The 15,003-nt window shown below is 65.8% G+C and overlaps 3 protein-coding genes across 11 annotated transcripts in view; 1 reads left to right on the forward strand and 2 right to left on the reverse strand.

The window, feature by feature from the left end:
* The window catches only part of ANKHD1 (ankyrin repeat and KH domain containing 1), a 104,566-nt gene extending 97,002 nt beyond the window's left edge, over positions 1-7,564 (forward strand). For 5 of the 9 annotated variants that reach the window (XM_068168072.1, XM_068168075.1, XM_068168078.1 and 2 more), the window contains 6 exons: positions 679-933; positions 2,541-2,716; positions 3,718-3,882; positions 4,303-4,349; positions 7,002-7,172; positions 7,358-7,564. In XM_068168072.1, coding sequence (XP_068024173.1) covers positions 679-933; positions 2,541-2,716; positions 3,718-3,882; positions 4,303-4,349; positions 7,002-7,152 — 794 coding nt within the window. In that variant the 3' untranslated portion in view covers positions 7,153-7,172; positions 7,358-7,564. Of the gene's footprint in view, positions 1-678; positions 934-2,540; positions 2,717-3,717; positions 3,883-4,302; positions 4,363-7,001; positions 7,173-7,357 lie in introns of those variants that run through there. The other 4 variants (XM_068168073.1, XM_068168079.1, XM_068168074.1 and 1 more) reach the window with 3 other exon arrangements.
* Positions 7,565-8,258: 694 nt separating this feature from the next.
* SRA1 (steroid receptor RNA activator 1) lies at positions 8,259-10,339 on the reverse strand. The gene is made up of 5 exons (XM_068168040.1): positions 10,239-10,339; positions 9,548-9,673; positions 9,051-9,280; positions 8,749-8,857; positions 8,259-8,641 (listed from the first exon to the last, which is right to left on the reverse strand). The coding sequence occupies exons 1-5, from the start codon at positions 10,261-10,263 to the stop codon at positions 8,460-8,462; spliced, it is 672 nt and encodes a 223-aa protein (XP_068024141.1). The 5' UTR covers positions 10,264-10,339; the 3' UTR covers positions 8,259-8,459.
* A 104-nt stretch (positions 10,340-10,443) lies between these two features.
* On the reverse strand, positions 10,444-14,976 carry APBB3 (amyloid beta precursor protein binding family B member 3). The gene is made up of 13 exons (XM_068168049.1): positions 14,851-14,976; positions 13,720-13,931; positions 13,346-13,422; positions 13,059-13,116; positions 12,768-12,908; positions 12,291-12,418; positions 12,174-12,218; positions 11,972-12,086; positions 11,798-11,885; positions 11,502-11,585; positions 11,217-11,332; positions 10,877-11,059; positions 10,444-10,662 (listed from the first exon to the last, which is right to left on the reverse strand). Exons 1-13 carry the CDS (start codon positions 14,897-14,899, stop codon positions 10,444-10,446), a joined length of 1,515 nt encoding a protein of 504 aa, XP_068024150.1. The 5' UTR covers positions 14,900-14,976.
* Positions 14,977-15,003: the final 27 nt, after the last annotated feature.

Genomic DNA, 15,003 nt, shown 5'->3' on the forward strand with positions numbered 1-15,003 from the left:
CGCTGCGTGCAGCCTCGTAGCCACTCTGAGCTGAGAGCTAAAAAGGTTCCAGTGAGTGCCCAAAGGAAGCTGGGACCCCCCCCAGAAGGGCCAGGGGCAGCGAGGCCTGTCCCAGACAGTGACACTGGCAGGGCTCAGGCCATGGGCTTTGGGAAGCTGTCTCATGTCTCTCCTGCTGGCAGTGGTGGATACCAAACCCAGGCTGGTTAGGTACTGGTGGTGTTTTGGCTGACGTTTTTAACCTCTTCCTGAAACTCTTCCATGTTCCTTGCTCTTCCCTGTCATTAATTTACCTGTGCTGCTATGTCATGAGGACATCCCTCCATCCTGATGGCATTTGTGTTACTGGGCTGATAGTTTTTATTAGAGTCAAACCATCCCTGGAGGTGTTCAGGAGGAGACTTGAAGGGGTGCTTGGTGCCATGGGTTAGTTGGTTGGGTGGGGTTGGATTGGTTGCTGGGTTGGATGTGATGACCTTGAAGGTCTCTTCCAACCTGGCTTTTTATTATTGTTAAACAGAGTTTCTGTGAAAGCCTTGAGGAGTGCTTGCCAGAAAGCCTTCCACCCCTTTTTACCATTGGCTTTGAGGTGCCACTGAGGGGGGGTGGAGAGCTTTGGTGCATTGGTGCTTGCTGGCCCCGTGTGCCCTAACTCAGCCAGGGACATGTTCTCTTCAGCAGGTGAATCTCCTGTCCCATCAGTCTCCTCAGGATCACCCTCGCCCCTGTCAGCTGCCTCTGCACCTTCCAGCCTGGGCCAGCCCAAGGGGGGCAGTGCCAACCCCGACCGCAAGGTGCCTCCCCCCATCGGGACGGAGCGGCTGGCGCGCATCCGGCAGGGAGGCTCCGGCGCCCCCGCGGCCCTGGGAGCCAACTTCGCTGCCCCTGTCGGGCACAGCGGCATCTGGTCCTTCGGCGTCAACAGCGTCTCTGGTGAGGCCTCTGCCCGGCCTGGGGGCTGCTCAGGCCTCCTGGGGGCGCTGCTCAGGTGGCCTGGGGGGCTGCTCAGGCGGCCTGGGGGCTGCTCAGGCAGCTGGGGGGGCTGTTCAGGCGGCCTGGGGGCTGCTCAGGCCTCCTGGGGGCGCTGCTCAGGGGGCCTGGGGGCTGCTCAGGGTGCCCAGGGGGGCTGCTCAGGGGGCCTGGGGGCTGCTCAGGCAGCTGGGGGGGCTGCTCAGGCCTCCTGGGGGCACTGCTCAGGCGGCCTGGGGGCGCTGCTCAGGGGGCCTGGGGGGGCTGCTCAGGGGGCCTGGGGGGGCTGCTCAGGGGGCCTGGGGGGCTGCTCAGGGGGCCTGGGGGCGCTGCTCAGGCCTCCTGCTGGTGCTGTGCCTGGGAAGGGAGCTGGGGAGGGGGAATCCAGTCCCACGGCCTGCCGGCAGCTCCTGCTGCCTGAAGGAGGGGGGGTGGGAGGCTGGGTGAGGGTGCTGAGGCTGCCCTCTCCCTGGGGAGGGGGCTGGGGAGGGGGCTGTCACCCAGCCTGGGTGGTTGTCTGTCAGCATGCACTTGTCAGCCCTGGGAGCTGCTCAGAGGGGTGGGAGGAACTCGGGTGGATGCTACAGAACGTAAAGTTCAGGGGGCCCAGCTCCAAGGCTGCCCCCTGGGCCTCTGCCTGAGGCTGGCCCTGACCCCTGGGCTGCTGTACAAGGCTGACCCTGGGCCTCTGCCTGAGGCTGGCCCTGACCCCTGGGCTGCTGTACAAGGCTGACCCTGGGCCTCTGCCCGAGGCTGCCCCTGACCCCTGGGCCTCTGCCCGAGGCTGGCTGCCCAGGGACAGGTTACATTGTTGGTTGTGGTGCAGCTACCCCATCCAGAAGCCCTGCCTGTGCATGCTGAGCCCCAGGTGGATCTCCTCAGGCTCCCAGGAGCTTGGGGAAACTTCTGCTGCAGGCAGACCCAGTTTCAGGAGAAGGACTTGGAAAGAGCTGAAGTTTTACACTCAGCTCCCTGACAGTGTGAGGGTTCTGTGGGAGGGAGGAGCTGCAGCACTGGGGGTGTCAAGTGTTCTCACTGGGAGCTCTAGAGACAAGTGAAGCTCTCCTGCATCGTTGCCAGGTTTCACTGCAGCCCTCCATGCCTGGGTTAGGTCAATGTCTCAGCATTGCTGAGGTTGGTTGCTCTCAAGGAGAGCTGCTGTGTGCTCACAGCACTCCCAAAGGTTTGTTGGGTCTGCTGTGGACACCTGGAGCCTGCATGACCGCTGGTCCCCCTCATCCCCACGCTGGTCTGGAGGCTCCAGATGAATGCACAAGCAGATGGCATGTGTCTGGGCAAACCTCCCTGGCCTTGCCAGCCTCTCTTTTCCCTGGGGACACCCCTGTCACAAGGGGGTGTGTGAAGCCAGCCTTGTGTGGTGCTGCCTTCTGCAGCTGCCCTAGGAGAGGCCTTGGTGCTGCAGTGTTTGCAAGGGGTTATCCAGCCCAGGGCCTGCCTGTGCTGCTCAGGGCTCAGGGCTGTGCTGAGGGTGGGTGGATGCAGGGGTGCAGCTGCTGCCTTTCCATGGCCTTCAGTGGATTGTAACCTCCCACTCTCCATCTCCTCTCCAGAAGGCTTGTCAGGTTGGTCCCAGCCTGTCATGGGAAACCATCCAATGCATCAGCAGCTGTCAGACCCAGGCACATTTTCTCAGCATCAGCCAATGGAGAGAGATGATTCTGGGATTGTGGCTCCCTCCAATATCTTCCACCAACCTATGCCAAATAGTTTTGTGGATTTTTCTAAAGTAAGTCCTGGGGGGCTGGGGGGAGGGAGAGGTAGTCTGTGAGATCACCAGGAGCTGGCTTTGCTCTGTCTCCCCTTCTGCCTGCTTATACTCCCTACCACTCCTAGGCCTGAACCTTCTCTCCTTCCTCTGCTGATCAGAGAGGGTGCCCAAGCCTGCTGCCACAAAGCCAGACTTGGTAGCTTGCAGTTTTCCTGCCCAGTAGCTTAAGGTCTCCACCACTGTGTCCCCTCTCAGAGGCACCTTTGCTCTGGGATGTGCCATAAGGGCTTGCTCAGCTTTTGGGGCTAATTGTTCCATGTTCTGGGTACAAACCATGCCAGTGAATGCTGGGTGCCTGCCAGGGGAGCAGCAGGATGAGAGGAGCACTGGAGGCCTGTGCACTGAATGCTGCAAAGCAGCTGGAGGCAGACATGCAGCCAAGCCATGGTCAGCTCAGCCCCATCCTCTTCTGCTGTCTCCAGCAGCAGAGCTGCCTGCAGCAGGGACCTTCTGAACTGCAGAGCAGCAGCCATTCACACTCAGGAAAGAGACCCCAGAGTTGCAGCAGGCTGCTCTGCCCCTTGCTGCTTCTGAGCTGGAAGAGTGCACAGAGCATCTTCAGCTTGGGGCCCCTCAGGCTCCAGCTTCTGATGGGCCTTGGCTGCAGAGTTTGCCTTCAGCAAGGGCCTCCCATTCTGCAGGGGGGAGGGGAAGGAGCACTGAGACCCCTTTGTGCAGCTGCTCTCTCTGGTTGTATGGGGTCACCTGCAAGCAGTGTGCTGAGGCTGAGGCACCCTGGCAAGGTGCAGCCTCAGGGGAATGTGAAGTGCCTTGGAGCTGGAGCTCTGGAGGGTCCCTGGTGCCCACCCTGCCTGGGTGTGCAGCAGTGCCCTGTCCCCTCACCGTGCAGAGAGGTTTGACAGCAGGTGGATGATGTGTGGGTGTGAGGCAAGCATGGCCCTAGAGTCATCCTGCACAGCCACAGCCCTCACTGGTGCTGCCTCCTCTTCTTCCCTCAGGGCCTACCCATTTCCATGTATGGTGGCACTCTCATACCCTCCCACCCTCAGCTAGCAGATGGCCCAGGGGGGCCCCTCTTCAACGGGCTCCACACTCCAGACCCTGCCTGGAATCCCATGATCAAAGTTGTGCAGAACTCAACAGAATGTACTGATGCTCAGCAGGTACCATGGCTTCCTTCTCCCACCTGTGCCTTCCTGAGGCTGCTTGCAGGGCTGTGCCTTGGGGGTGGCTGGTTTGGGGTAGGGTCCTTCAAGCCTTCAGTGCTTCCACAGGGGAGCTGAGATCATTTGCAGAGCTTCTCCCCTGCACTCTGTGTGTGTTTATCAAACCCCTCTGGTGCTCTCTGCACCAAAGCTCCCAGGTACCACAAGCAGCCTTTCAAGACTGCTCAGCCAGAGGACTGTGATGAAAGGATTTGCATCCTCACCTTGCAGCTCCTCAGTCAGACCTTGGCCAGAGCTGAAGAGGCCTGCTTGTACTGTGGGGCCAGGCCTGCTGCTTGCCCTCCAGCAGTTAACTGCTCTGCTGAAGGAGCCCTCTGGGTGTGCATAATGGACTTGTCTTTTTGTTTCCTGCTGTAGATCTGGCCTGGCACCTGGGCACCTCACATTGGAAACATGCATCTCAAGTACGTCAACTGACCTGGGGGGGTTGGGGTCTGTCCTCCTGGGGCCTTGTTTGGGGATCCTGGATGGTTCTGAAGTGCCCTGGGGGTGGTTTCTACCTTGCCTCACTCACTCAACAATGGGAGCAGGATGGCCCCTTGTGTAAGAGCAGATGGATTTGCCCAGACAAACTGATCCTCTTCCCCCAGCTTAGCCATGTTGGACTAAAGAGTAGCTGGAGCTCCTGGTTCTGGCTCAGCACCACTGACTGCTCCCTGTGTGCAGCACAGGCCTTAGCAGGGGTTCAGGGGCTGAGTACACTGTTCACACACTGAACAGGAAGAGCTGAGTGAGTTTCATGTGGTGCAGTGGCTCCACTGGAGGGAGCCTGGGTCAATGTGAAACGTCCACCTGAACACTCAATAAAAGGCAAAGAGGACTCAGGCTGTGTGTGAGACCTTTGGAGGAGGCTGTGTGGTGTCACTGAGCTGCTGCCAGGCCCCAGTGATGCAGCTTTTGGAGGTCATGGCACTACCCCATGGATGCAGCCAGGGTTTGGGTGAGGGTTTGACCTGCAGGGCTGTGCTGCTGAGCCCTCCTCCCCTGCAGGTGCCAGCCTGTCGCTCTCTGTGGGCAAAGGCAGTCAGGCAGTGGCTGGGGGTTGGGTTGTGCTTTCCCTTCTGCATCAGTTCTGCTGCTGCTAGCACTCTGCTTCCAGGTGGGTTGTCCCAGAGAGCAGGTGGTGTTCAGGGGCTGGAAGTAAGGGCTGAGGTGACAGCGTGGCACCTAGTGGCAGCCTGAGCTGCAGGAGGTAATGAGGTGGCTGAGAGGTAAGGGCAGGATTGATCTGCTTGACTTGCTGTGGCCAGTGGTGTAGGAGCAGCTCCTGACACAGCACAGAGCCTTTCCCACCAGGGGAAAGCACAAGAGCTGATCCTGAGCTGCTCACAGCCCCTGCAGTCAGGCTCCCCAAGGCCCTTCCTAGAGGGAAGAGAAACTAGAGGGAGCTCCTAGAGGGAGAAGAGAAACTTCCATTCTCCACCCAGGTGCAGCTCTTTGCCTTCTGCTCTTGGGCTGTGCTCATTCCTGCTCTTGCCCAGGGGCAGTGCAGGAGCTCCACTCAGGTCTGGGCCATTCCTCAGGCAGGAAGCTGCAGTGCAGGTGGTGTCCAATCTCCTGGACCTCTTCTGGTGGTCTGGCAAACCAGATGGGGACTTCCCCTCCCCCCACCTTCTCCAGACTAATCCTTACAGGCAGTAGCAATCTTCCCCAGGAAAGCCATGAGCAAGGGGTCCTGAAAACCCAGAGTGCCAGCACCGGAGTGCCTGGGGCAAGGAAACCTCTGAGGTGCTGCTGGGGGATAGGTCCAGCTCTTTTTCCTGGCCTTTGAGGAGGAAACAGAGAGAGAACACTGAGCTGCTGCTGCCCCCTGGCAGAGCACAGGGCAGAGGCTGGCTCCTGCTGCCAGCAGTGGCACTGAGAGCAGAGGTGCTGCAGTGCTCAGACAGCTTTGCTCTTGGAGTGAGTGGCAGGAGAGGAGAGGAGAGCAGGGTGGCCCTAGGCTCTCCCCTGAGCCATGTGAGCTCCATGGGGGCAGTGAGCACAGCCACCCCCTCAAGCCCCACCCCAGGGAGTGCCCACAGCCCCACCCCAGGGAGTGCCCACAGCCCCACCCCAGGGGCCACTCCCTTCTCCACCCTTCCTGGGCTCTGCACCTTGCACCTTGGGCCCTGGGGCCATGGCCCTGCTCTGGGTGGTCTAGGTGGAGCCCTGGGCTCGTGGCTTCCCCTGGCAGCCCAGAGCTGGGGTGGAAAGCTTTGTAGGAAGATGCTGCTGCAAGCTGGGATCACTGGTGCCCAGGTGAGGCAGGCAGAGGCAGTGCCTGCTGCTTGCACCTCAGGGGAGCAGGCTGCTGGCACTGCCACAAGGCTGCTGGGTGCAGTGCTGGTGCTTTAAGGGTAGGTCATGGCTGGGGAGGCACCAGAAGTCTGTGTGCAGCAGCCCTTGGGCAAGGTGCTGGGTGGCATGGCTTCTACCAGGGGCTGCCTAGGGCTGCTGTCTTGCCCCACATCCTACCTCCTGCCCCAGTCCCCAGCTGGTGAGCAGGCCCCAGGAGGCAGCTGTGGTGTGGGAAGGCCTTGGTGACACAGCAGGGCTGGGGCCAGCTGCCACCCTTCATGGTGGCACCTGGCAGGAAGCCAGGGAGGGCAGGCCTGGGCTGGGTGCAGGCAGCAGACATGGCACAGCCCAGGAATCACTGGCAGCCCCTTGGGGCAGAGGGGAGGCAGCAGGTGCCCCAGATGGATACTGCTCTGGGGCTGCACACCCAGCAGGCTGGCATACCCAGCAGGCCGGCACACCCAGCAGGCTGGCACACCGGAATGCCCCACCAAAGCCAGCCCCCTCCTTGTGCAGGGCACAGCAGGCTGTCTCCAGGCTCAGCTGCCAGGAGCCATGGCAGGCAGCAGAGGTGCACCCAGCTGCTGCTGGGAGCCCCCCTGGGCCAGCTGCCCCTGAGCAGGCGCTGGGCTCCTGCCTGCTGGCCGTGGGCTGTGTGCCAGGCGCGTGGCTGGCCCCGGGGCTAGCTGTGCCCCCAGCCCCCCCTGCTGCAGGCTGTGGTGCTGGGGGGGCAGGCAGGCAGCAGCAGCAGCTCCTGACAGCCCCTGCCTTGGCAGGTACCCCCACCATCTACGCCCCCAAGTCCCTGCTGGAGTGCAGGAGTTCCCCCGCGGCCAGGACCCCTCCCTGCTGCCTGCCCCGGACCCCCGGTGCCACCTCCCTGGCCCCGTCCAGCCGCGCCAAGCCGGAGGGCAAGGAGCAGACTGAGAGCCAAGGAACCATGCCAGGTGAGCTGCCCAGGCACACAGCCCCTGCCTCCATGCTGCCTGAGGCTTGGGGCTGCCACCTGGCTGCTGGGCAAGGGGCAGTCCGGGGCTGGCCCTGGTGACAGCTCCTGCCCCCTCTGCCTGCATCTTCCTCCCGGGGCAGCCCCCTCCTAACCCTGCTCCTCCCTCCCTCTGCTCCCCTGCAGATCAACACCGGTTGGAGATGGACATCTGAGTTTCCAGGCCATGGCTGGGCCTGTTCCTGGGCCTCGTGGAGGTGCTGGCACCATGACCAGCTGGCTGCAGCCCTCTCTGATGCTGGGGATGGATGTGTGACACCTCAGGCTCTAGCACAACTGGCTGGTGCAATTGCCTAGGAGCTCATGCTTGATCAATAAACACCATGAAACCCCCTGCTGACCTGGTTCCTCTCTCTGCTGGGTCTCACCTGGGTCCTCAGAGCCCCAGGGAGGGAAGTTAAGAGAAGCCAAACAGCATCAGAAGCCCTTTGTGGGGGCAGAGGATCTCATGCACCACAGGCTGGGAGCAGTGAATGCAGAGGCCTCAGCCTGCTCCTGGGCGCAGCACCCTGCAGCACCCCTCCAGCACCCTGCAGCCTGCTTGCTGTGCACTGCCACCCCCCTGGGGCTTACCTGACCTGGTGCACATCACTAGCACCATGGTGTTTCCACCCTGTAGCTCCCTGACCCTGAGGCCATCAAGGCCAGGGCCCAAACCTGAGTCTGAGTTGTTAAGAGAGGCAGCAGCTCCTGGGAGCAGGGGCTGGAGCTGCAGTGCCAACCCTGCTCCTGCCAGGCTGCTACTCACAGCTCAGCCCCCCTCAGGGGTGGCTCAGGGGCCATCTGCTGCTGCAAAGCTGAGCCAGGGCTCTGCTGCTGTGGGGCAAGGCCAGAGGGGGCCAGGCTTTGCCAACCAGTGCAGCAGGGACACACTGCTGCCCCCTTGACCGGGGTGACAGGGGGGCTGCTGCCAGAGCTTGTGGGCTGGGAACACCCTCCCAGGGCAGGAAGGCCTCTTGGTCTCGCTCAGCAGTCCCAGCTGTTGCTGCTCCTGGGAGAGAAGCAGTGCCAGGAGCCCAGGCCAGGCTGTGGCCAGAGGCAAGGTGGTGCTGTTTATTAAACAGGTAAACCCGGCAGGGAATTGCCACTAAAATGTCGACATGATTAAAATCCCTTTCCCTGGGCAAGGAGTGGGAGCAGAGGAGGCATCCAGGCAGCCTGGGGCCCTCCTGGCGCTGGCCCCGGGCGCAGGCTGCCCTGCTCACAGTCTGCAGCGCCCTGCCTGCCCTCAGGGCTCCTCCTGGCCTGGGCCAGCCTCGGAGCTGCCCTCCGTCTCCGCAGCCGGCAGGCTTCTGCTCTCGGCGATCAGGCGCTTGACGCCCACCAGCCACTGGCTGACCTCGGTGACGTGGTCCACCATGAGGGAGCGATGGATCTCATCAGCTGCGTCCCAGTGCTGCTGCTGGAGCTCTGCCAGGAAAGGAGACCCCATGGGGGCATGGGCCCAGCCCTCCTGCAGCTCGCCCCCTGCCTCAGCCCCGCTGCTCGCCTGGGTCAAACCCCTCCCTGCCCCTCACCTCGCACCAGGAGGGTCATCCTCTTCCTCACCGGTGCGGAGAGCCTCCCCTGAGCCCAGGCATCCCCCAGCAGGGTCAGACGCCGCCCGATGTCATCACACACTTGTTTCTGGAAGCAGAAAGGAGATGGAGCGGGGAGACGCCCCCCAGCAGCTCGGAGAGGCCCCCGGGGCAGCTGTGGCTCTCCCTGCCCGAAGGCATCCCGGCCGCCGGCCGCCCTCGCTTGGCTGCCCTGGCCGCTGCCCCCCCTGCACCGCCCGCGGTGCGTGGGGCGGAGGTGGAGAGCGCGGCCGGGGCCTCACCTGCACCCTGGCGCGGCAGGCATCGAGGGCCTCCTGCAGCGGGGCGAGGACGGCGTCGGCGGACAGGGCACCCTCCTGCGGGCAGCCCGCGGCGCTCGTCCCCGCGGCGCTCGTCCCCGCGCCCTCTGCCCGCGGGCCGGGGCTGGCGGGCGCGGGGGGGGGCGGCCCCAGCGCTCGTGGGGGCGGAGCTGCGGGGGCGGGCGGGGCGCGGGGCGGGTCCGGAGGAGCTCCTGCAAGGGAGAGGCAGCCGCGCAGGACCCCCGGTCAGCCCGACCCCCGAGAGGCCCAGCAGCGGGGGCCGGGCTCAGGACCCCAGCCCCCTGCCTGCGCAGGGCTGGCACGGCCCGGGGCTGGCATCGAGGTGCCCCTGCGCCAGCTGCCCCACAGCCACGGCGCCGGAGCAGAAGGGGCCAGGCACCCACCGCCCAGGCGTCCCCACCGGACCCAGGCAGCCAGCCCTGCGCCCCGGCAGGGCAGAGGGCTCTGCGGGTGCTAACCTGGAGGGGTCCCCTCGGGCGGAGGGCAGGCCCGGCGGGTGAGCAAGCTGCGCCTGGACCCCCCGGCCTGCGCCTGCAGCCCGTAGGAGAACTGGGGGGGGTCGTTCCAGCCACGCTCCTGGTTCCCTGCGGCAGCAAAGCGCAGAGTGATTCGCTGTGGGAGACAAAGCTGATCCCCAGGGAGCTCCGGCCCCCGCGCTGGGACGGGGCTGTCCCTGCGCCAGGACGGGACGGGGCTGCCCCCCGCGCCGGGACCGGGCTACCCCTGCGCCAGGACGGGACGGGGCTGCCGCTGCCCCTGCCCCCGCGCCAGGACCGGGCTGCCCCTGCCCCCCGCGCCAGGACCGGGCTGCCCCTGCCCCCCGCGCCAGGACGGGACGGGGCTGCCCCCCGCGCCGGGACCGGGCTACCCCTGCGCCAGGACGGGACGGGGCTGCCCCCGCGCCAGGACGGGACGGGGCTGCCGCTGCCCCCGCCCCCGCGCCCCACCACCAGGACAGGGACCCAGTGCCCAGCTCCGCCCACCGGACGCTGCCCCTCCAGGGCTCCCCGCGCAGCAGGCCGGGGCCCCCTCCCCAGGCACGGCTCCCCCGGCTCCCCGCACCAGAGGCAGACCCGCGGGGCTCCTCCCCCCGGCCCCGCCGCGGCGCCGCCGTCCCGGAAGTGCCCCCCGCGGCCCGCGCCCCCTCACCCGGCTTCACGTAGAGCTCCGCCATGCCGCCACGTCACGCCCGGCCCCGCCCCTTCCGCGCGACGGAGCGGGGCGGGGCGGGGCGGGGGGCGCGGCACCTCCCCTGGCCCCGCCCCGCCGCGGCGGCGGGGGCCGGGCTCGGGGCTGGGGGCGGGGGCCGGGCGCTCCGCCCCCGGCCCTGGCCCCCGGCCCCCGGCCCGGCCCCCTAGGGGGTGTGCAGGAGGGCTCGCCTGAGGCGGAAAGCCTCCAGGAAGGCGAAGAGGCCCCGCCGGAGCGCCCCGGGCCCCGCCGCCCCCGCGCTGCCTCCGCTCGCCTTGGCCGCGCCGCCGGCGGCGTCCCCCGAGGCTGAGGACCCGGCCCGGCCGCGGCCTTTCTTCGCCTTAGCCCCCGGTGCAGCGGCCACCAGGCACTTCTGGTACTGCACCTGCAGGGACGGCAGGGACACAAGGTGGCGTCGCCGCGGGGTCAGACACAGCCCCGCGGGGCACAGCTGTGGGTCGGGCGCGGCGCCACGGTGTCAGCTCTGCCGCCCGCCCCGGGGCTGGGGCGCGCCACCAGCGCTGCCCTCCCCTGGCCCCAGCCCTCGCCTCCTCCCCCGGGTGTCCGGGAGGAGAGCAGGACCCCGCAGCGCCGCTCACCATGCAGGCTGCCTGCACCGCCTCCGAGATGGTGCCGGCGTCGGGCTCGCACCAGAAGGCTGCACACTGGAAGCGCCGCCCCGTGTCCACGATCAGCGCGAAGGTGTGGGCGTCCCGGCCCACTCCCAGGAAGGTCACGTACCGCACCTGGCACTCCCAGATGTGCGCTGCGTCCTCCTCCTCCTGCAGAGGACCCCGTGGGCCCATCCACCCCTGGCCACACCCCAGGGAGCCCTGCCGCCAGCCCCCACCAGGCCCCCTGCGCCGGCAGGCCAGCCCCCCACGAGGGATGCCTCCACCAGCGCTGTGGAAGCAGGGCGCCTCCCGTACCCCTCCCAACCTGCACAGGGTGCACCCTCATGGCCGTGTCAGACACGTGGATGAGGGAGGGTGTCCACTGCTCCCGTCCAGGGCCCCTCGTCATCTTCTCGATGGCCTCGTTCAGCACATCCATCCCTAGGGAGCCGGAGACCCCATCCTGTTGGCTCCTGCCCCGGGTGCAGGCAGGCTGCTGTCAGCCGCCCGCCTAGGCAGGGCCCAGCTGGCGCTAGGGCATGGCTGCTCGGCCACCCCGCAGCGAGGAGCTGGGGGCCGTGCCCCATCTTCAGCAGGGCCGGTGGCTTACCCATAGCCCTGGGCACGGGCAGGCTGCCGATGTACAGCGCCTCGTAGGTCTGCATCGACTGCCTCACCGCTTCCAGGATATCCACTGCCAGGAGAGCAGAGGCGGTGGTGGGAGGAAACCCTGGCAGACTCGTGTGTGTGTGTGTGTGTGGTGTCCTGTCCCCAGGAACCCCAGGGACACAGCCAGGCAGGCCAAAGGGCTCTGGCTGCCAGGCATGCCACTGCCTGAAGGAGGGCTGCGGGCACAGGGAGCAGCCAGGGCACAGGGAGCAGCCAGCAGCGCTGAGGGAGTGCTACCTTGCAGCGGCAGATCGTCAGCAGAGACAGGCTCCAGCCTGGCAGCACGCCGCAGCCCGCTGCTTGCTCCGGCTCGCTCAGCCATAATCTGCAAGATGTGGAGGCCCTGGGTGCCTTCCCTCGCCCCAAGACCCCTAGGCAGTGACCACAGCCGGCAGGGCCTCTGCTTCCCACCTTGGAGCACATCTCGTGCAGGGCCTTGGCGATGCCCTTGGCGGGCACGTTGCAGTGGAAGACGTGGCACTTGAGGACGCAGGTGTCCTTATCACTGGCCACAAAGGCAAAGTCTCTGCAAGGCCACGAGCCAGGCGGTGAGGCTCTGGCAGGGGCAGCCCCCCTGCTCCCTGCGCTGTGCCCTGCCCCCACGCTTCCTTACCTGTCCCTGCAGCCGTAGTGGCAGTCGGGAAGGGAGAAGAGGTTACTGCTGGGATGCTTCCCCCCTCAGTGGACAGAGCCACCCTTCAGCCCCCAGCTCTGCTCCAGCCCCTGGTACCTGCCATTGTTGCAACCAACGCCCCAGACACGGATGTTGAGGATGGGCTGCTGGTGGATGAGGCTGTGGTCAAGGGGGTCCACCAGGCTCATGGTGTCCTTCTTCAGGATCATCACCAGGTCCTGGCCCTGTAAGGGTCAGCCTAGCAGACAGCCTGGGCATCCCCAAGCACCCAGCCCACATGTCAGAACATCCCTATCACCCCCAGCCTGCTCTGTCCTAAGCACGAGGCCTGGGTGCCATTCCCATGTGTGAGGACAGCCCACCCGGGCAGCTCAGACACCACCCCCAAGGGACAGCTCTGTCAGACCACCCTGCCCCACACCTGGGACCACTGCATGGAAAGAGCTGACTCCAGCAGTGTCGCCTGTCCCACTCCCAGCACCGGGCATGGTCCCCAGGGCTGAGGACAGCCAGCCTCAGCAACGGCAGCCCCGGGGTGGGACTCTGCCTGGCAGCACTGTCCCAGGCTCTCACCTCGCCTCGGCTCTCCGCAGAGCCCTGGCCCTTGCTGTTGGAAAGCTGCTGGATGCAGTTGTTGACAGCAATGCTGCTCTTGCCAGGTGCCAGGTCCTCCTCGGGGATCTCCACCCAGCCCAGTGAGCGCACAGCAAAGCACTGAGCAGAGACACAGAGGCCTTCACTGCGCAGCCAGCGCAGCCCATCGTCGTGCCAGTGTGGTTACCCTGCTCCTGTCCCTGCCAGCTCTGCCCCCCCCTCTGCCAGTCCCAGCCCATGAGGCCACAGCGAAGCCCTCAGGTTCAGTACCTTGGAGCTAGGCTCCATGCTGTGCTGGAAATCATCTCCATGCCAGGGCAGTGAGGTCCTGCAGAGAGACAGAGCGGTGAGAGGGTGGCTCCCACTCAGCAGGATGAACCTGGGGCAGCCAGGGAAGCACCAGGATACCCTGGCAGACCCCTGTGCCATCATGTGGGAGGCAGCCCATGGAGGTAACCAGCGTGGGGCCGCTCTGATGGGGTCATCGGGTCCCAGCAGCCAGGCAGCCAAGTGTCAGTGGTGCCTCACAAGCCAGCAGAGCCTGTGGGCAGCCCTACCTCCGGGACAGCGATGCCATGGGGCTGGGAATGGGCCTCTCCTTTGCCAAATACTTTGCCTCAGAGGTTTGGCAGTCCTGGTAGAGAAGAGAAAAGGGGTGAGGGCAGCCAAGAGAGGCTGTCAGGAGACATCAGGCAGGAGCCCTTCCTCCAAGTGGCTCGGCTTGTGGGCACCTGTGTGGGCCAGCATGGTCCATGAGGCCCCCATGAGTTCCTCCCACCCTGGGCACTGCTGGAACTTGTCGAGGAGCTTAACCCTGGCTAGGCTGAGCAGGACTTCGTGGTGGCAGGGACAGGCCTGCTCCAAGGGAGGCTGGACCAGTGATGCCTAAAAGGCCTCTGCCTGGGGGACATGACACAAAAGCAGCCCTCACCTCTCTGCCCACATCCTCTACCATTCTCTGGAGTGCCTCCTCTCCATCAGCTGTCCCCTGCCCTCCTGGACTAATGGTGCATGCAGGGTGCTGCCACTGTGTTGTGCCGGTTGGCACATGCCAGTAGTAGGTGCCCAGAGAGTCATGGATTTTCCTCCAGCCTGGAGGGAGGTCAGGGTCTGTCTCCAGGTTCTGGTCACTCCAGAGGTTGTCTGTGTGAAGCAAAGGTGGGAAATGCTCTCAGCTGCAGGGACCCACAGAAGTAAGCAGCTTCATGCAGCATCAAAAGGGTCCTGCAGTGGCCTCTAGGAACACCGTTGGGCACATGGCCCAGGAGAGAAGCACAACAAAGGCTTGGTGTGGCACCAGGGGGGGTGCAGACCCCAGGCAAGTGATCAGTGCAGGCAGCTGCCTCATTGGTGCATGGAGGGCTGGGGTGACCCCATCAGGGGCACAGAGAACACAGACAGCCTGAGCCTGACGCAGAAGGCACCATGCATGGGTGCACAGGAGCATGTGCTCCCCAGCCCTCTGCCAGCACCCCATGATGCATGAGAGATGCTTCTTCCCGATTTGGCCCAGGGAAGGGGTTGGGCATAGATCCTTGACGAATGGGAGGGGGGGAAGCACCCTCGGGGGACCGGAGCTAGGAGCAGCCCCAAGCCCTGGGGACGTGACGGACAGGAGCCCGCGGTGCGGCACAACGGCGAGCTCTGCCTGGACAGCAGCCCGCACCCGCGGGGCTCGGTGCCCATCCCGCGGGGCGAGCGCTGCGCGGCGCTTTCTGCCCCAGCCCCCGCGGGGCCCCTGTGCGGAGAGGGGGCGGGGAAGGAAGGGGTGCCCCCCGCGACCTTGGGAGGGGAGGCGGCGCGGCCCGCCGCGGCCAGGCCCGGACCCCGCGGCCTCGTTCAGCACCGCGGACAGCGCCGCAGCGGCGCCGCTCCAGCCCCGCACCGGCGCCGCTCCAGCCCCGCACCGGTCCCGCACCGGCCTGGCTCTAGCTCCGCATCGGCCCCGACCCGTCCTCAGCCCCTCATCGGCCCCGACCCGTCCTCGCTCTGCACTGCGCCGGCCTGGCTCCGGCCGCGCACCGGCCCTGCCCGCGCCCGGCCCCGCTCCCGGCGCGCTTACCGTCGCAGTTGACGAGGACGATGGCCAGCATGTAGTCCTTGCCCAGCATGGCCCCGGCGCCCGCTCCGGCGCGGCCTCCCCGGCGCCACGGTCCCCAGGAGCGGTCCCGGCGGCGGCGACTGCGGCAGGAGGGGCGGGGCGGGGCGGGCAGGA

The sequence above is a fragment of the Melanerpes formicivorus genome, unplaced genomic scaffold (genome assembly GCF_026170545.1).
Source record: "Melanerpes formicivorus ecotype bairdi unplaced genomic scaffold, bMelFor1.0.p_v2 SCAF_130, whole genome shotgun sequence".
Lineage (NCBI taxonomy): Eukaryota > Metazoa > Chordata > Aves > Piciformes > Picidae > Melanerpes > Melanerpes formicivorus.

What these genes read in the sequence shown, in the direction of transcription:
- SRA1 (XM_068168040.1), bottom strand. Translation starts at nt 10,263, where the DNA reads ATGGCGGAGCTCTACGTGAAGCCGG. An exon ending in GGAGCTCTACGTGAAGCCGG is followed by an intron (nt 9,674 to 10,238) that starts GTGAGGGGGCGC and finishes TTGCTGCCGCAG; the next exon opens with GGAACCAGGAGCGTGGCTGG. An exon ending in CCTGCCGCGCCAGGGTGCAG is followed by an intron (nt 8,858 to 9,050) that starts GTGAGGCCCCGG and finishes TTCTGCTTCCAG; the next exon opens with AAACAAGTGTGTGATGACAT.
- APBB3 (XM_068168049.1), bottom strand. Translation starts at nt 14,899, where the DNA reads ATGCTGGGCAAGGACTACATGCTGGCCATCGTCCTCGTCAACTGCGAC. An exon ending in GCATGGAGCCTAGCTCCAAG is followed by an intron (nt 12,909 to 13,058) that starts GTACTGAACCTG and finishes GTCTCTGCTCAG; the next exon opens with TGCTTTGCTGTGCGCTCACT. An exon ending in TGCACGAGATGTGCTCCAAG is followed by an intron (nt 11,886 to 11,971) that starts GTGGGAAGCAGA and finishes CACATCTTGCAG; the next exon opens with ATTATGGCTGAGCGAGCCGG.